The 13,766-nt window shown below is 37.5% G+C and overlaps 1 protein-coding gene across 1 annotated transcript; it reads right to left on the bottom strand.

The window, feature by feature from the left end:
- Positions 1-511: 511 nt before the first annotated feature.
- On the bottom strand, positions 512-12,890 carry yju2 (YJU2 splicing factor homolog). The gene is made up of 8 exons (XM_052134530.1): positions 12,756-12,890; positions 11,534-11,634; positions 11,189-11,333; positions 10,928-11,062; positions 8,713-8,894; positions 8,015-8,159; positions 1,294-1,465; positions 512-1,106 (listed from the first exon to the last, which is right to left on the bottom strand). Exons 1-8 carry the CDS (start codon positions 12,777-12,779, stop codon positions 982-984), a joined length of 1,029 nt encoding a protein of 342 aa, XP_051990490.1. The 5' UTR covers positions 12,780-12,890; the 3' UTR covers positions 512-981.
- Positions 12,891-13,766: the final 876 nt, after the last annotated feature.

Here is a 13,766-nt window from a genome sequence, read left to right as displayed (position 1 = left end):
AAGACCAGCAAACCATCTTAGGCTTATTAAAGATGCTTTTTTTCCACCCCACATTAAGGTTGGCACGCATTCTGCATAATGCTACATGCTTAACATGATGCACTAAATTCACTAAACGTAGCATGCATGTAATAATGTTCAGTGCATTATGTTTTAAGGTTCATTGAAGGGAATGTTAGTCAAATAAAATGCATGATACCAAAAGCTTCTGGTTAAACACATAAAATTACATTCTTAGTCTATATACATCCCATCTGCCACTCTTAACCCTCATTTATTAACACCTTTACCAGCAGTATATAAAGGTCAAATTAAAAGGTTAGAAGGTCACCAGTGGCACTCTGGTGGATCGATGTGAGATCTGGTGAATAATGGATTGTCCCACAAAACTTGATTGCATTATCACATTAGCAAGCATTTCTTCGAAAACAAAAACAACCCATTAATACCATTAGGGATATAAAAATGCAGAACATCAAAAATTTCAACAGATCAATATAGCTGTGAAAAAAAGCTCTTATTTTATTAGACAATATTTCATCCATTATCAAAAAGAAGAAATAGTCAGAATGGAAAGAGGACAAATAATTTATTTGTTAAATGGATGGGAGGGTAAAAGTGTCTTTTATAATGCAGGACAAGAGATGATCAGTCTAAATATGCTTTAGATTTATGAAAAGTCCACTCAAATTGCATTTCCTGTTATTGATTGAACCAATATAGAGAAACAAATACTACATTATAGAGTACATAATACATTTGAAACACATTACAGGGTACATTATAGACCTCGTCATGGTGCAAATCTAATATATAGAAACATTAAATCAATTGAACTGAAACAGAGATCCTCCGGCTAAGTTAAACACATTGGCATTGTACTTTTAAGGAGTCCAGGTCAAGGAAATTTAAACATGGGACAAGTGGAGATAGTGGTCTGAAGATGAGCAGATTTTTTGCAAGTATTTGCCACACTCCAGCCTAGTCGGAGTTGCTTTCATCACTGTCCGAGTACGCCCCCAAGAGGCTGAGAGAAGAACAGTTTTGAGATACGACCGGCTGGCCGTTGGAAGCTGTAGATGCTGCTGGTTTGGCAGCACCTGTCCCTAAGTGATCAGGGAGAAACAAAGGAAGCAAGTTATCGAGACGGCGAAACTTAACAGCAAGAGAACAGCAGAACTTCTCAATCAAGTCCGATACATCAATCCATCAGCAGGGTTTGTTGGAGGAAACTATAGGGAGTTCAATCACATTCATTCTGTATTCATTGATACATTTTAATACAACATGAACCTGTTTTTGTTTCAGCAGCAGGATGTGGTGTATTTGAAGCAAGTTTGGGAGCAGAATCTGCTGGTTTCTTCCTCACCACCAGAGACCCCAGTGCTCCCCTCCCACCCAGACTTCCAACACTCCTCTCCCAGCTCTCCACCTTCTGTTTCTTCACACCCACAGCCGACGGACCCTGTAGAGACCATGAGAAAAGACAGACGAGGCATGTTGATAACAGGCAGACAGCAAAACACACATTAAAACATAATTTTCACAAAGATTTAGGAGGTTTGGACATACCAACTGAGAACCACGTTTTTTTTTTTTTTTAAAACCACAGACGTCCTATGTGCACCAAGAGGGATAATGTACCATCAGCTTCACATCGGAGACTTGTATCAGCCTGTCCAGGATTTTGTCAAGTAGTTTTATTTGTATAGCGCCTTTCACAACACACATCGTTTCAAAGCAGCATTAACAGAAAATTAAACAGTAATACCTACAATGTCTTAGTTATCATTTTGCTGTAATGATGTCTGGCTGACTGTACATTATCTACATGTGCATTATCTTACTTCAATGGACATGTAATATTGATTTAAGGTGAGATTATTTTATTATGTGAGCAGAAGTGTGTGGAGTGATGCAAGACACTTGAAACTAGCACAGCGATATAGAAACTCGGTTGCCTGGGACGACAATCAATTATACAGTCATAATGGCCATGATACAAATATCTTTGGCCATAGAATGCTGAGATTGGCCAATCAGAATCAAGAAGTCAGGGAGTTATGTAATAAAAAATATAAAGTCTGAAAGTGACCAAAAGTATGTGCAAATTATTTTGTAAACAAACGATATTTCAATCTGAAGTCTAGGGCTGGATATTGAAACAGATTTCCCCGATTCGATTCCGATATCAATTCATATGGGTATTCTCAGAGTTATTCACCGTTCTGTTCTGTGGACTCGTATTTTGTTATGGTTTTTGTGTCATCCTTCCTTAGTTTCCCCTGGACTACACTTCCCATAATGCACTGCCCTCATCACTGCCAGCTGTTCCCAATCCTCCATTCCTTCATCAGCACCTTTGTGTATAAATACCCTCCAGTTTTGTTCATTCCTTGTCAGTTCTTGTATTGTTAAAGTGTTATTTAGTTGGTTATGTGATGTTTTTAGCATGCTATTTTGTTCCACTCCAGCGTTTGTTCTACTCAAGCGAGTTTCCTTGATTATTCCCTGTATTTGTTCCACTCCAGGTGCTACTATTAAAAGATAGAAAAGTAAATCCTGCATCTCCTCTCTTCCTCTCCATTAACCCAATGTTACAGGTATATAGTTATACAGGTGCTGGTCATATAATTAGAATATCATCAAAAAGTTTATTTATTTCAGTAATTCCATTCAAAAAGTGAAACTTGGATAAAGTATACATTCATTCCACACAGACTGATATATTTCAAGTGTTCATTCCTTTTAATTTTGATGATTATAACTGACAACTAATGAAAAACCCCAAAATCAGTATCTCAGAAAATTTGAATATTGTGAAAAGGTTCAACACTGAAGACACCGGTTGCCACACTCTAATCAGCTAATTAAATCAAAACACCTGCAAAGGCCTTTAAATGGTTTCTCAGTCTAGTTCTGTTGGCTACACAATCATGGGGACGACCGTTGACACCTTGCACAAGGAGGGCAAGACACAAAAGGTCATTGCTAAAGAGGCTGGCATTCACAGAGCTCTGTGTCCACGCACATTAATAGAGAGGCGAAGGGAAGGAAAAGATGTGGTATAAAAAAAGTGTACAAGCAATATTGAGAACCGCACCCTGGAGAGGATTGTGAAACAAAACCCATTAAAAAATGTGGGGGAGATTCACAAAGAGTGGACTGCAGCTGGAGTCAGTGCTTCAAGAACCACCAAGCACAGACGTATGCAAGACATGGGTTTCAGCTGTCGCATTCCTTGTGTCAAGCCACTCTTGAACAAGACACAGCGTCAGAAGCGTCTCGCCTGGGATAAAGACAAAAAGGACTGGACTGCTGCTGAGTGGTCCAAAGTTACGTTCTCTGATGGAAGTATATTTTGCATTTCCTTTGGAAATCAAGGTCCCAAAGTCTGGAGGAAGAGAAGAGATTCACAGAATCCACGTTGCTTGAAGTCCAGTGTAAAGTTTCCACAGTCAGTGATGGTTTGGGGTGCCATGTCATCTGCTGGTGTTGGTCCACTGTGTTTTCTGAGGTCCAAGGTCAACGTTTTAGAGCACTTCATGCTTCCTGCTGCTGACCAAATTTATGGAGATGCAGATTTCATTTTCCAACAGGACTTGGCACCTGCACACAGTGCCAAAGCTACCAGTACCTGGTTTAAGGACCATGGTATCCCTGTTCTTAATTGGCCAGCAAACTCACCTGACCTTAACCCTATAGAAAATCTATGGGGTATCGTGAAGAGGAAGATGCGATACGCCAGACCCAACAATGCAGAAGAGCTGAAGGCCACTATCAGAGCAACCTGGGCTCTCATAACACCTGAGCAGTGCCACAGACTGATCGACTCCATGCCACGCCGCATTGCTGCAGTAATTCAGGCAAAAGGAGCACCAACAAAGTATCGAGTGCTGTACATGCTCATACTTTTCAGTTGGCCAACATTTCTAAAAATCCTTTTTTTGTATTGGTCTTAAGTAATATTCAAATTTTCGGAGATACTGAATTTGGGATTTTCATTAGTTGTCAGTTTTAATCATCACAAATAAATTAAATAAACATTTGAAATATCAGTCTGTGTGTAATGAATGAATATAATATCCAAGTTTCACTTTTTGAACGGAATTACTGAAATAAATCAACTTTTTGATGATATTCTAATTATATGACCAGCACCTGTAATGTCCATTCTGCTTACATATGAAAGTCCATCCCAGGTAATGCTGTTAATTATACAGGGGACCTTCTAACTGGGTACACTACAAAACATAATATTTGTCACCTTTTAGATTTTTATATAGGGTACTATGGGGCTCAAGGCACACCTTTAGGACAATTGGCTTTTTTCTGGTCACAAACGGTATCGAGATAAAACATTGTAATTTAATTGAAAATGATATTTTCGGCCGAAAGAGAAAAAAAGCTGAAAGTCTTGGTGATAATTTAAACAAAAACTGTTACTTTAAAATCAAGTAACAGACACTGACATGAAGAAAATGCAGCGTTTAATGCGAAAAGATGTAAACAGCAGCTTTATGTTTAAATACAGTATATATTGATGTCAACAAGATTGTGCTTATAATTGAGATGCACATCTGTACAGTGCCTGTATGTGTCTACACAAACGAACAGCAAAATAAAATAACACTCAAAAGGAGTTTATGAAAATCACACTATGGTGACATTTAAAAAGCAAACGCAGATTCTTTTGGTATTAGCATTTCCTAGTTGCCAATTAAAGTCTACATTCCCATAAGTAATGAAGCGATCACTCTCTTGAATATCAGCGCATTCATAAAGAGTGTTTTTACCATCACATATCATGGTAAAATATCCCCACCTACAGTTCAAGTTGCCACACACTAAATCAGTGGTGTTAAACAGGAGTCCAATTCAACCCGCTTTGCATCTGCCGCTTGCGGTCTCACGCAAACGGGTACATTTGTGCTTTTTGTCTGAAACGGGACCAGTAAGTGACAGTCACAGATAAACTCAGTTTATTTTATTCCACTCCCAACAATATTGCCAATATGGATGATGGACAGATACAAGAAAACTTAGAATAGGAAGGAATGCTTTTGTCCTTTGTTGTGTATTCACAAGTACATTACAGGGCGTCACTAGACTTCTGTGTCATCCAAGGCTTAGCCCACAGGCAATATTATAATAATAAGAATTCTTCCTTCCATGACTTAAAAAAATGACCACCCTACCTGTCAAATAATAATTATACAAAGCGCAACACTAACACCGGTTCAGAACTTTATACACAAGTAAACGTAAGGTGCCCAATAAACAAATAAAACACACTTTTTTGCGGATCAAAGCGAGAACTTGTCGGCTTGCTGTTCATAGTGCAGAAACTAATGCTAACAATAAAATCTATTTAATTTAACAATTGAAATTTGCAATTGTCATATATCATAATATTTTGTGAATGAAGTAAAAATAACGACAATAAAGTCAGAATATTTTGAGAATAAATAGAAAGGAAAAGTAACATCAAAGTGATGTGGTGGACAACAGCAAAGTAGAGCATCTGGGTCTTTAAGATAACTTGGCTGTGCAACCGAGCTGAATATGTGGGAAGTTTTTGTGAGCTCTATTAATAAATGAGATGTGTATTAGTACAGGAGTTTTCAACATATGGGTGCCTCTCAATGGAGCTGCGAGTTATAGGCTCACACTCAAGTGAAGCGAATAATAATTGGAACTGCTGTGAATTATATACAGGTGAAGTCAGAAGTTTACATACACTTAGGTTGAAATCATTAAATCAATTTTTTTAACCACTCCACAGATTTTATATTAGCAAACTATAGATTTGGCAAGTTGTTTAGGACATCTGCTTTGTGCATGACTCAAGTCATTTTTCCAATAATTGTTTAGAGACAGATTGTTTCACTTTTAATTGACTATATCACAATTCCAGTGGGTCAGAAGTTTACATACACATAAACAAAGTTTATATAAAACAAAGTGCCTTTAAGCAGCTTGGAGAATTCCAGAAAATGATGTCAAACCTTTACGCAATAAGCTTCTGATAGGAGGTGTACTGAATTGGAGGTGTACCTGTGGATGTATTTTAAGGCCTACCTTCAAACTCAGTGCCCCTTTGCTTGGCATCATGAAAAAAATCAAAAGAAATCAGCAAAGACCTCAGAAAAAAAAAACGTTGACCTCCACAAGTCTAGTTCATACTTGGGAGCAATTTATAAATGCCTGAAGGTCCAATATTCATCTGTACAAACAATAGTACACAAGTATAAACACCATGGGACCACACAGCCATCATCCTGCTCAGGAAGAAGACGCATTCTGTCACCTAGAGATGAACGCTGTTTGGTGCGAAAAGTGCAAATCAATCCCAGAACAACAGCAAAGGACCTTGTGAAGATGCTGGAGGAAACAGGTAGACAAGTATCTATATCCACAGTAAAATGAGTCCTATATCGACAAGGCAAGGAAGAAGCCACTGTTCCAAAAAGCCATACTACAGATTGCAAGTGCACATGGGGACAAAGATCTTACTTTTATGAGAAATGTCTTCTGGTCTGACGAAACCAAAAATTGGCCATAATGACATCATTATGTTTGGAGGAAAAAGGGTGAGGCTTGCAATCCGAAGAACACCATCCCAATCATGAAGCATGGGGGTGGCAGCATGTTGTGGGGGTGCTTTGCTGCAGGAGGGACTGGTGCACTTCACAAAATAGATGGCATCATGAGGAAGGAAAATTATGTGGATATATTGAAGCAATATCTCAATACATCAGCCAGGAATTTAAAGCTTGGTCGCAAATGGGTCTTCCAAATGGACAATGACATCAAGCATACCTCCAATGTTGTGGCAAAATGGACAACAAAGTCACGGTATTGGAGTGGCCATCACAAAGCCCTGACCTCAATCTGACATAAAATATGTGGGCAGAACTGAAAAAGTTGTGCGAGCAAGGAGGCCTACAAACCTGACTCAGATACACCAGTTCTGTCTGGATGAATGGGTCAAAATTCCAGCAACTTATTGTGAGAAGCTTGTGGATGGCTACCCAAAATGTTTGACCCAATTTAAACAATTTAAAGGCAATGCTACCAAATAATAACAAAGTCCATGTAAACCTCTGACCTACTGGGAATGCGATGAAAGAAATAAAAGCTGAAATAAATCATTCACTCTACTATTATTCTGACATTTCAGACTCTTAATATAAAGTAGTGATCCTAACTGACCTAAGACTAAGTTTAATGTATTTGGCTAAGGTTTATGTAAACTTCTGACTTCAACTGTAGGTTCATTTCAAGACATTGTAAGAGGTAACATCCACTCAGGTACAGTATTGTTTAGTATCACCAATGCAGAGCGGGCCTGCGCAAATTTCTGTCTGGTTCCTTCTGAATAACTAAAATGTCCTAAAAAAACGCTGCAATGTCCGGAAACTTATAATAACTCTGTGCTGATGCACCAAAAGACCAAGGATTACTTTATCGCTAAATCCACAAACATCTCTTGAATTAATGAAGCTGCTGGCTCGGCGTCCGTTCTATCATTGTGATGACGATCTGTTTGGCCTATTATTGAGAATTTGTTCTTTAAATATTTCTTCTATAGTCACACAATACTCTACTTTATTCTCACAATTCTACAACTTTATTCTTGTAATTTTTACTTTATTCTCATATGAATTTAATCTCATAATGCTACAACTTTATGCTCATAATCTTTACTTCATTCGCAAAATATTATGAATAATCTAGAACCGTATCTTAATTTTTTATTTTATTTAACGTGGCAATAAAACGCCATTGTGGGATCACAGTGTAAGTTAAAAATAACTTACATTTTTATAAACGCATCTCGAAACACCGGCGTTGGGTTTCATGACTGTTATTACACACGATTTGATGAGTTGTACATTTAGTAAAAGTTTGACCTTTGGATTCAACAATCAATATCATGATGGTGCAAATGAAGATTGCGCTGCATCGGAAAATCTATATTTTACCCGGATAGGATGTAAAACTGCTCTACCTGTGAGCCTGTATTCGCCTCCGTGGTGAGAATGTCTGTGGGTTTATCAGCTGCATGTTTTATCCCTTGTTCTTTTGCATTCTCCAACTCTTCTTCAGAGTCAGAGTCCCTCAGTCGCTTGACAAGAGCTCTCTCCAACATCTCTCTATGAGGAGGAATAGAACAGAGGAAAAAATAAGCCTTTTTTACTAGACAGCCTTAATCTAGGAGAAACCTTTCCGGAATTCACTGCACTAATATACACTATGTAGTCACACAATTGAAGGCATAGTTTACCTAAAAATAACTATATGTTGTTCCAATCTTAACCCTTCAAATTCAGTGCATCTTTTTCCATAGAATGAAAGTGAATGGTGACGAAGGCTTTCATTCTACCCAACATTTCCTTTCGTGTTCCACCCAAGTCATACAGGTCTGGACCAATATGAGGGGGAAATTTCAGTTTTGGGTTAACTATACCTTTATAAGGTTATAAAAATGGCTTGCATAATAATTAGATAATGAAGAGGTCAAAAACACTTAAAAATCAGCATTAGTTTTAGCATTTGCATGGATTAATTCTCGTTTAGGTACACATTTTTCACACACACACACACACACACACACACACACACACACACACACACACACACACACACACACACACACACACACACACACACACACACACACAGACAGTCAATAATTTTATTTCGTACTTGGTCTCTCTCTCGTCATCCTCCTGCTCTCTCTCTTTCTGTCTCTGCTCCATCACTTTATACTCATCCAGCATGGCCTCAAAGTTCACTTGCGCCTGCCTCTGGTTCAGCTCCTTCAGCTCCTGTAGGTTTTCCAGCACCTCCATCTCCATCTTCGAGTCCCGTGTGCGGTTCTCCAGAACCTTTCAGAGCATTCAGAGGGCCATTTTAATAATATAGATTGATACATTCTGAGACTCTCAGCCTAATAAACTGCTGAAAAATCACACACACTTTTTTTATTTGACTTTTAGTTTTTTTTCCCATTTTTGTGTTGTGTTGATCAAAAGTTACAAAATAATTTATCATAGTGTCCAAAAATGTCTCCATGTGACCAAAAGCTTCTCCAAACAAATAAAACATAATAATTGTACAAAATAACTAATTACACATGCAAACACAACAATGACTTAAGGTATGCATAACATGCACACATGATTTTAGTGAAGACATTTCACAGAATGAGTGCCTTTTGACTCACTGAGTCTGCATCATTGAATCTGTGGCGTCCCTCGTTAATGTTAAAGTATTTGTCGTAAGTTATAAGTGAAAACACAGCATATAAGCAAAACCAACATAATTGTCAAAGACATATACTTAGCAATTACTTGCTACATTTTTGTCTGTGAGTGAAACATAAGTTTAGTAAGAGTAAAAAATAGGCTGGTTGCATTCTACTCATTGAGAGCTTTCCAGCAACATATGTCACATGACTATTTGATCAGTATGATGTTTTTACTGACTGTAATAATAGGTACAGAGCAATTGTTTTTATATATATTATCAAAACGGAACACTTCTGATTTCAAAGCTAATTTCAATGTGTCTTAATCAGTTTTGAAAATTTGGTAAGTAGAGCTTCTAAGCTTTCAAACTATACCTATTTTGTGTTCGTCAAGACTGTAGTTTTTAATATGTTGACAAATTTTATTTTGTCATTATTTAAAGGTTCATTTCAAAGACTTTTCCAGGCTTGAAAAAGACAATTTCAAAATTCCACCGATACAACTAGAGGTAGACAAATATTTATGTCGGTTTAACTAATTAATCCGTGCCAAAAGTTGCTTTTTTGAACCAGTTGTTATTAGCAAAAATCTATGCTGATAGTTCTTAGAATATAGAGTTAGTGTAACAAAATGTACCATCCTCCATCGTGGATTCCAGCTTTGGCTGTGTCCAGGGAACTCTCCCTCCCATTGCTCGCCGGTCTAGATAGCGTCCATTTGGTTGAACCACTTTTTTTTTTACTTTTCCCTACTCTGTTGGTAGGTCCGGTGTAGGCCAACAGCAGATACACTTCCTGAAAGACCTTTTCGTTTCACATCGTTTCGTTCGTCGCTAACGAGAGGAACGTTTATTGGCCATGGCGTGGTATTGCACACACCATTTCTTTTTAGAATTCAAAAGTCGTGTGAACAAATGATACTGCTATTGCTGTAGCAAACTTTAAAACTAGCAGGTTGATGTCCCATGTCGAAAATCCAGCGACGCTGGTAGCGACGATTCTCTCTGACCAATCAGTGGTCTGCAGGGTTTTCACGTCACATTTAGTATCGGCTCGGATCGCTTCGAACCTCGACCGAGGTGGTACTAAAAAAAGTTCCAGGTACTATCCACAGTGGAAAACCCCCAAAAAGTGAGCAGAGTCGAGCCCCATAAGTGCATTCTTGATTATAGTTAAAAGTCTCACTTTATGCACCAAATCTTTTGTTTTTTCTGGTTATTATTGAGATGTCACAATAAACTGCATCTGGGATTGTATTCATTTTTGCCATGTAGCCTCCGTGTCTGTGCCTGTCATAACATTTATTTAACATTCTATAAATCAATTTCATAAACTATCGGCCATTTAATCGGTTATCAGCCTTTTCTATCACCTTAGTTATCGTAGCAAAATCTACTATCGGTTGACCTCTGATTTCAAGGTTTTCCATGATTGTGGGAACCCTAAGTTATGTTTATTTGATAAAAAATAAATAAAAGGAGTAAGAGATCAAACAAATCTAATAAAATCAATTTTTGAGTCCAAAACGTGGCAAAAAGTGATAAAAATGTTCTTTGAGTTATTATACGAAAATCTAGAATAAAACAATAAATCCAGGGGTTACACAGACGTATCATTAGTTTACCATTAATATAATAAAAGACATTTAAAAAAATGTGGTTTGTATCAGACCTTCATCGGGTTATTAAGTTCCTCTTCCTCTCGTTCTTGTTGGATCTTCTTCTCCTCTTCTTCGATCAGTTTCTCTGCCTGAAAGTTCCGTGTTGCGCCATGCTCCATGGCATAATCTGTGTTCTCTGGGTCAGTCTGTGAAAGTACAAACACAACCAACCGAAGAACTGTTTACACAGTTCTATATGTAAAACATCACTTTGTCTGCAAGCAGGTTTTAAGAGGGTCCATGTAGAATGATTAACATGCTCATTCTTTTACCTTAAAGGTGATCTCGGCCAAGCATCTTGTACATTTGATGTAGAATCGGAAAATGGGCAGCCCCATGTACAGCTCATTCTGAACGGTCTCCTTGCGAGCATTGAACTTCTTCCCTTTGTAAATGTATTCTCCACATGTTTTACATCTGCAAAACAACACGAATTACCATATCAAAGCATGTCCTTATATGCTGAACCTAGCTAATATATAAAACTACAGAACATTACAATCTTGAAGCATAACACCTGTAATCAAGAAACATATAGGTCATGGCCTTCTCTGAGCAAGTATTTATATGATGGAGATGTAACGAAAAAATAGATAATATCTCAGATCATGTCTTACCTCATGTTAAATGGTGCCATCAATCTGACCACATACTGACGGTCTTTGGGGAGTTTGAGTTTAGGGATTTTAGATGGATCAAAATCCGGAGGATAGTATTTCTGAGGTAGAACAAGAAAAAAATTGTCCGATTATCACAGAAATACTTTACAGTAAGGTTCCATTCATTTACATTAGTTAATGCATAATGTATCATGAACTAACAATGAACAAACATATATATATGTATTTATTATTCTGTTAATGTTAGTTAATAAAAATAGTGCAATAACTAATGTTAACAGATACAACCCTAATGTATTAGTACCTACTGAAATTAACATTAACCAAGATTATTAAATGCTGCAAAATTATTGATCATGGTTAGTTCATGTTAACTAATGGAACCTTATTTTAACCCTTGTGTGTCAATACAAAAAAAAGATATTCAAATGTCTTTTTTGTTTGCCATAACAAACAATATTATTTTCCACTTTCCATGAGTTTTTTAACCAACATAAGTCCTGATCATAACTACCAAATATTCATTCATTTTCAGGATTTTAACCCTTTAAATTATAGATTGTACAAATAGTGTCACTGTTGATTTTACACACACAAATTTCTCAATACACACATACAAAAACACACTAACACAATTTTAGCTCCATCGCTTATTCAATTGGCCTGCAGTGCTCTATCAGAGCAAATAGAAAATAGGAAACAAGAATGTATTTGCTCCATAGGCTAAACATGAGGAAAAATAATAATAATAATAATATTTATATATATGATTTTATGCTTTAATGGCACTTGGATCAAATATTGTAGTTTCAATGGGGACATTTTTGTCCTTAGTGTACCTATTTTGGGTACACAGTGAATTATAGATGTATTATAGGAAGGTTGTAATATCAAAATTCCACCCAAAAATACACACCTTTGGCTAAAATTATGCCGTTGGCATTAACGCAAGCCAACATGATTGACAACAAAACTGTCCCAAAGGTTGCACAATGGTTAAAGTATTACCATTTAGGCAACCATAGTACTTAGTACCATGAACAAAGTTCATCTTCAGCACAATAGATGAAAAGTTGACTTGTTTTACTTATATTTAACTTATATTTGCATAGTATTGCTAGCTGACCGTCATGTTGTTAGCTATCTCAATTATTACATCACAAATCCTCTTAAGGTCGGTCAACAACAACGGTATAAAAACAAAGACTGGGATACTTACATTCAACACTTTTCTTTCCGACATGGTTTTCTTTAATTCGTTAAATTTAAAAGTGAAAACGGCAAATAATGCTCAACTGTCTGTTAGCACACTCGCCTCGATGTACACTTCTTCTTCGACCTCACTCAAGTGTTGGATTGCTGCCACCAACCGGCAAAAAGTCGATATTACAGGTTACTTGATTAGAAGGTAACTTCCCGGTTGCCTAAATCTCGCGAGAGTCTCATTTGCTGATACTACGGATAGGATTAGGGCTAGATTTAGTTGTACGGTTAAGGTAGGTTTGAGGTTTATTTGTCTAGGATTTATGTAGGACTCCAAATACACACAATAAACTCAGCGTGTGAACGTCACATCTGGCTCTCGCGAGAGTTTAGGTAAAGAAGGTAACCCTGGCTATCTTCTATCTAGACAAAAAAAGACAAGAGTCTACATGAATAAAAAGCAGACCAAGGTGCTATTGATGAGCAGTATTCTTGCCTCTATATGGACTCTTTCTAACCAGGAGTCATATAGAGGAGTGACAGATAGATTTATCCTGAACAAATCTACTGTCTCAACACATCTCATGAATTCTGCTCTTTTGTCACAGTCCATTTATCTCACTACATCTCATAGCCCAGAGCAAAAAGCTCAGCATCTGTCAAAGTTGGGATTTTAAATGGCTGGATTTGCTAACATTATCTGTGCAGTTGATGGTTGCCACACTGTGAGAATCCTGTGGCCTACATAAATAGGAAACAGTTTTATTCTATTATACTCACAGGTTCCTGTGACAGTCAGCGGTGGTTCTGTCATGTCAGTGTTGACCATCGTGGTAGTTGGCTTGATTCAAGAGCATTTCGTCTCTCAGAGGTGGGATGACTTATCGAAGAAGATCCCCATTCCCTGGTGCCAGAGGGAATGCATATTATTGGCGATTCTGCATACCCTATATTGCTTCAGCTAATGAAGGCTTATAGAGACAATGGTCACTTGACTGCTAGACAGAGGCGCTATAACCAGAAACTG

This window comes from Xyrauchen texanus, chromosome 9, assembly GCF_025860055.1.
Source record: "Xyrauchen texanus isolate HMW12.3.18 chromosome 9, RBS_HiC_50CHRs, whole genome shotgun sequence".
Classification (NCBI taxonomy): Eukaryota; Metazoa; Chordata; class Actinopteri; order Cypriniformes; family Catostomidae; genus Xyrauchen; species Xyrauchen texanus.
This window is presented reverse-complemented; position numbering and strand designations above follow the sequence as displayed.

Coding starts and splice junctions, on each gene's coding strand:
- yju2 (XM_052134530.1), bottom strand. CDS start 12,779: ATGTCGGAAAGAAAAGTGTTGAAT. Junction 11,334..11,533: donor ATGGCACCATTTAACATGAG/GTAAGACATGAT, acceptor GTTGTTTTGCAG/ATGTAAAACATGTGGAGAAT. Junction 8,895..10,927: donor AACTTAATAACCCGATGAAG/GTCTGATACAAA, acceptor ATGCTCTGAAAG/GTTCTGGAGAACCGCACACG.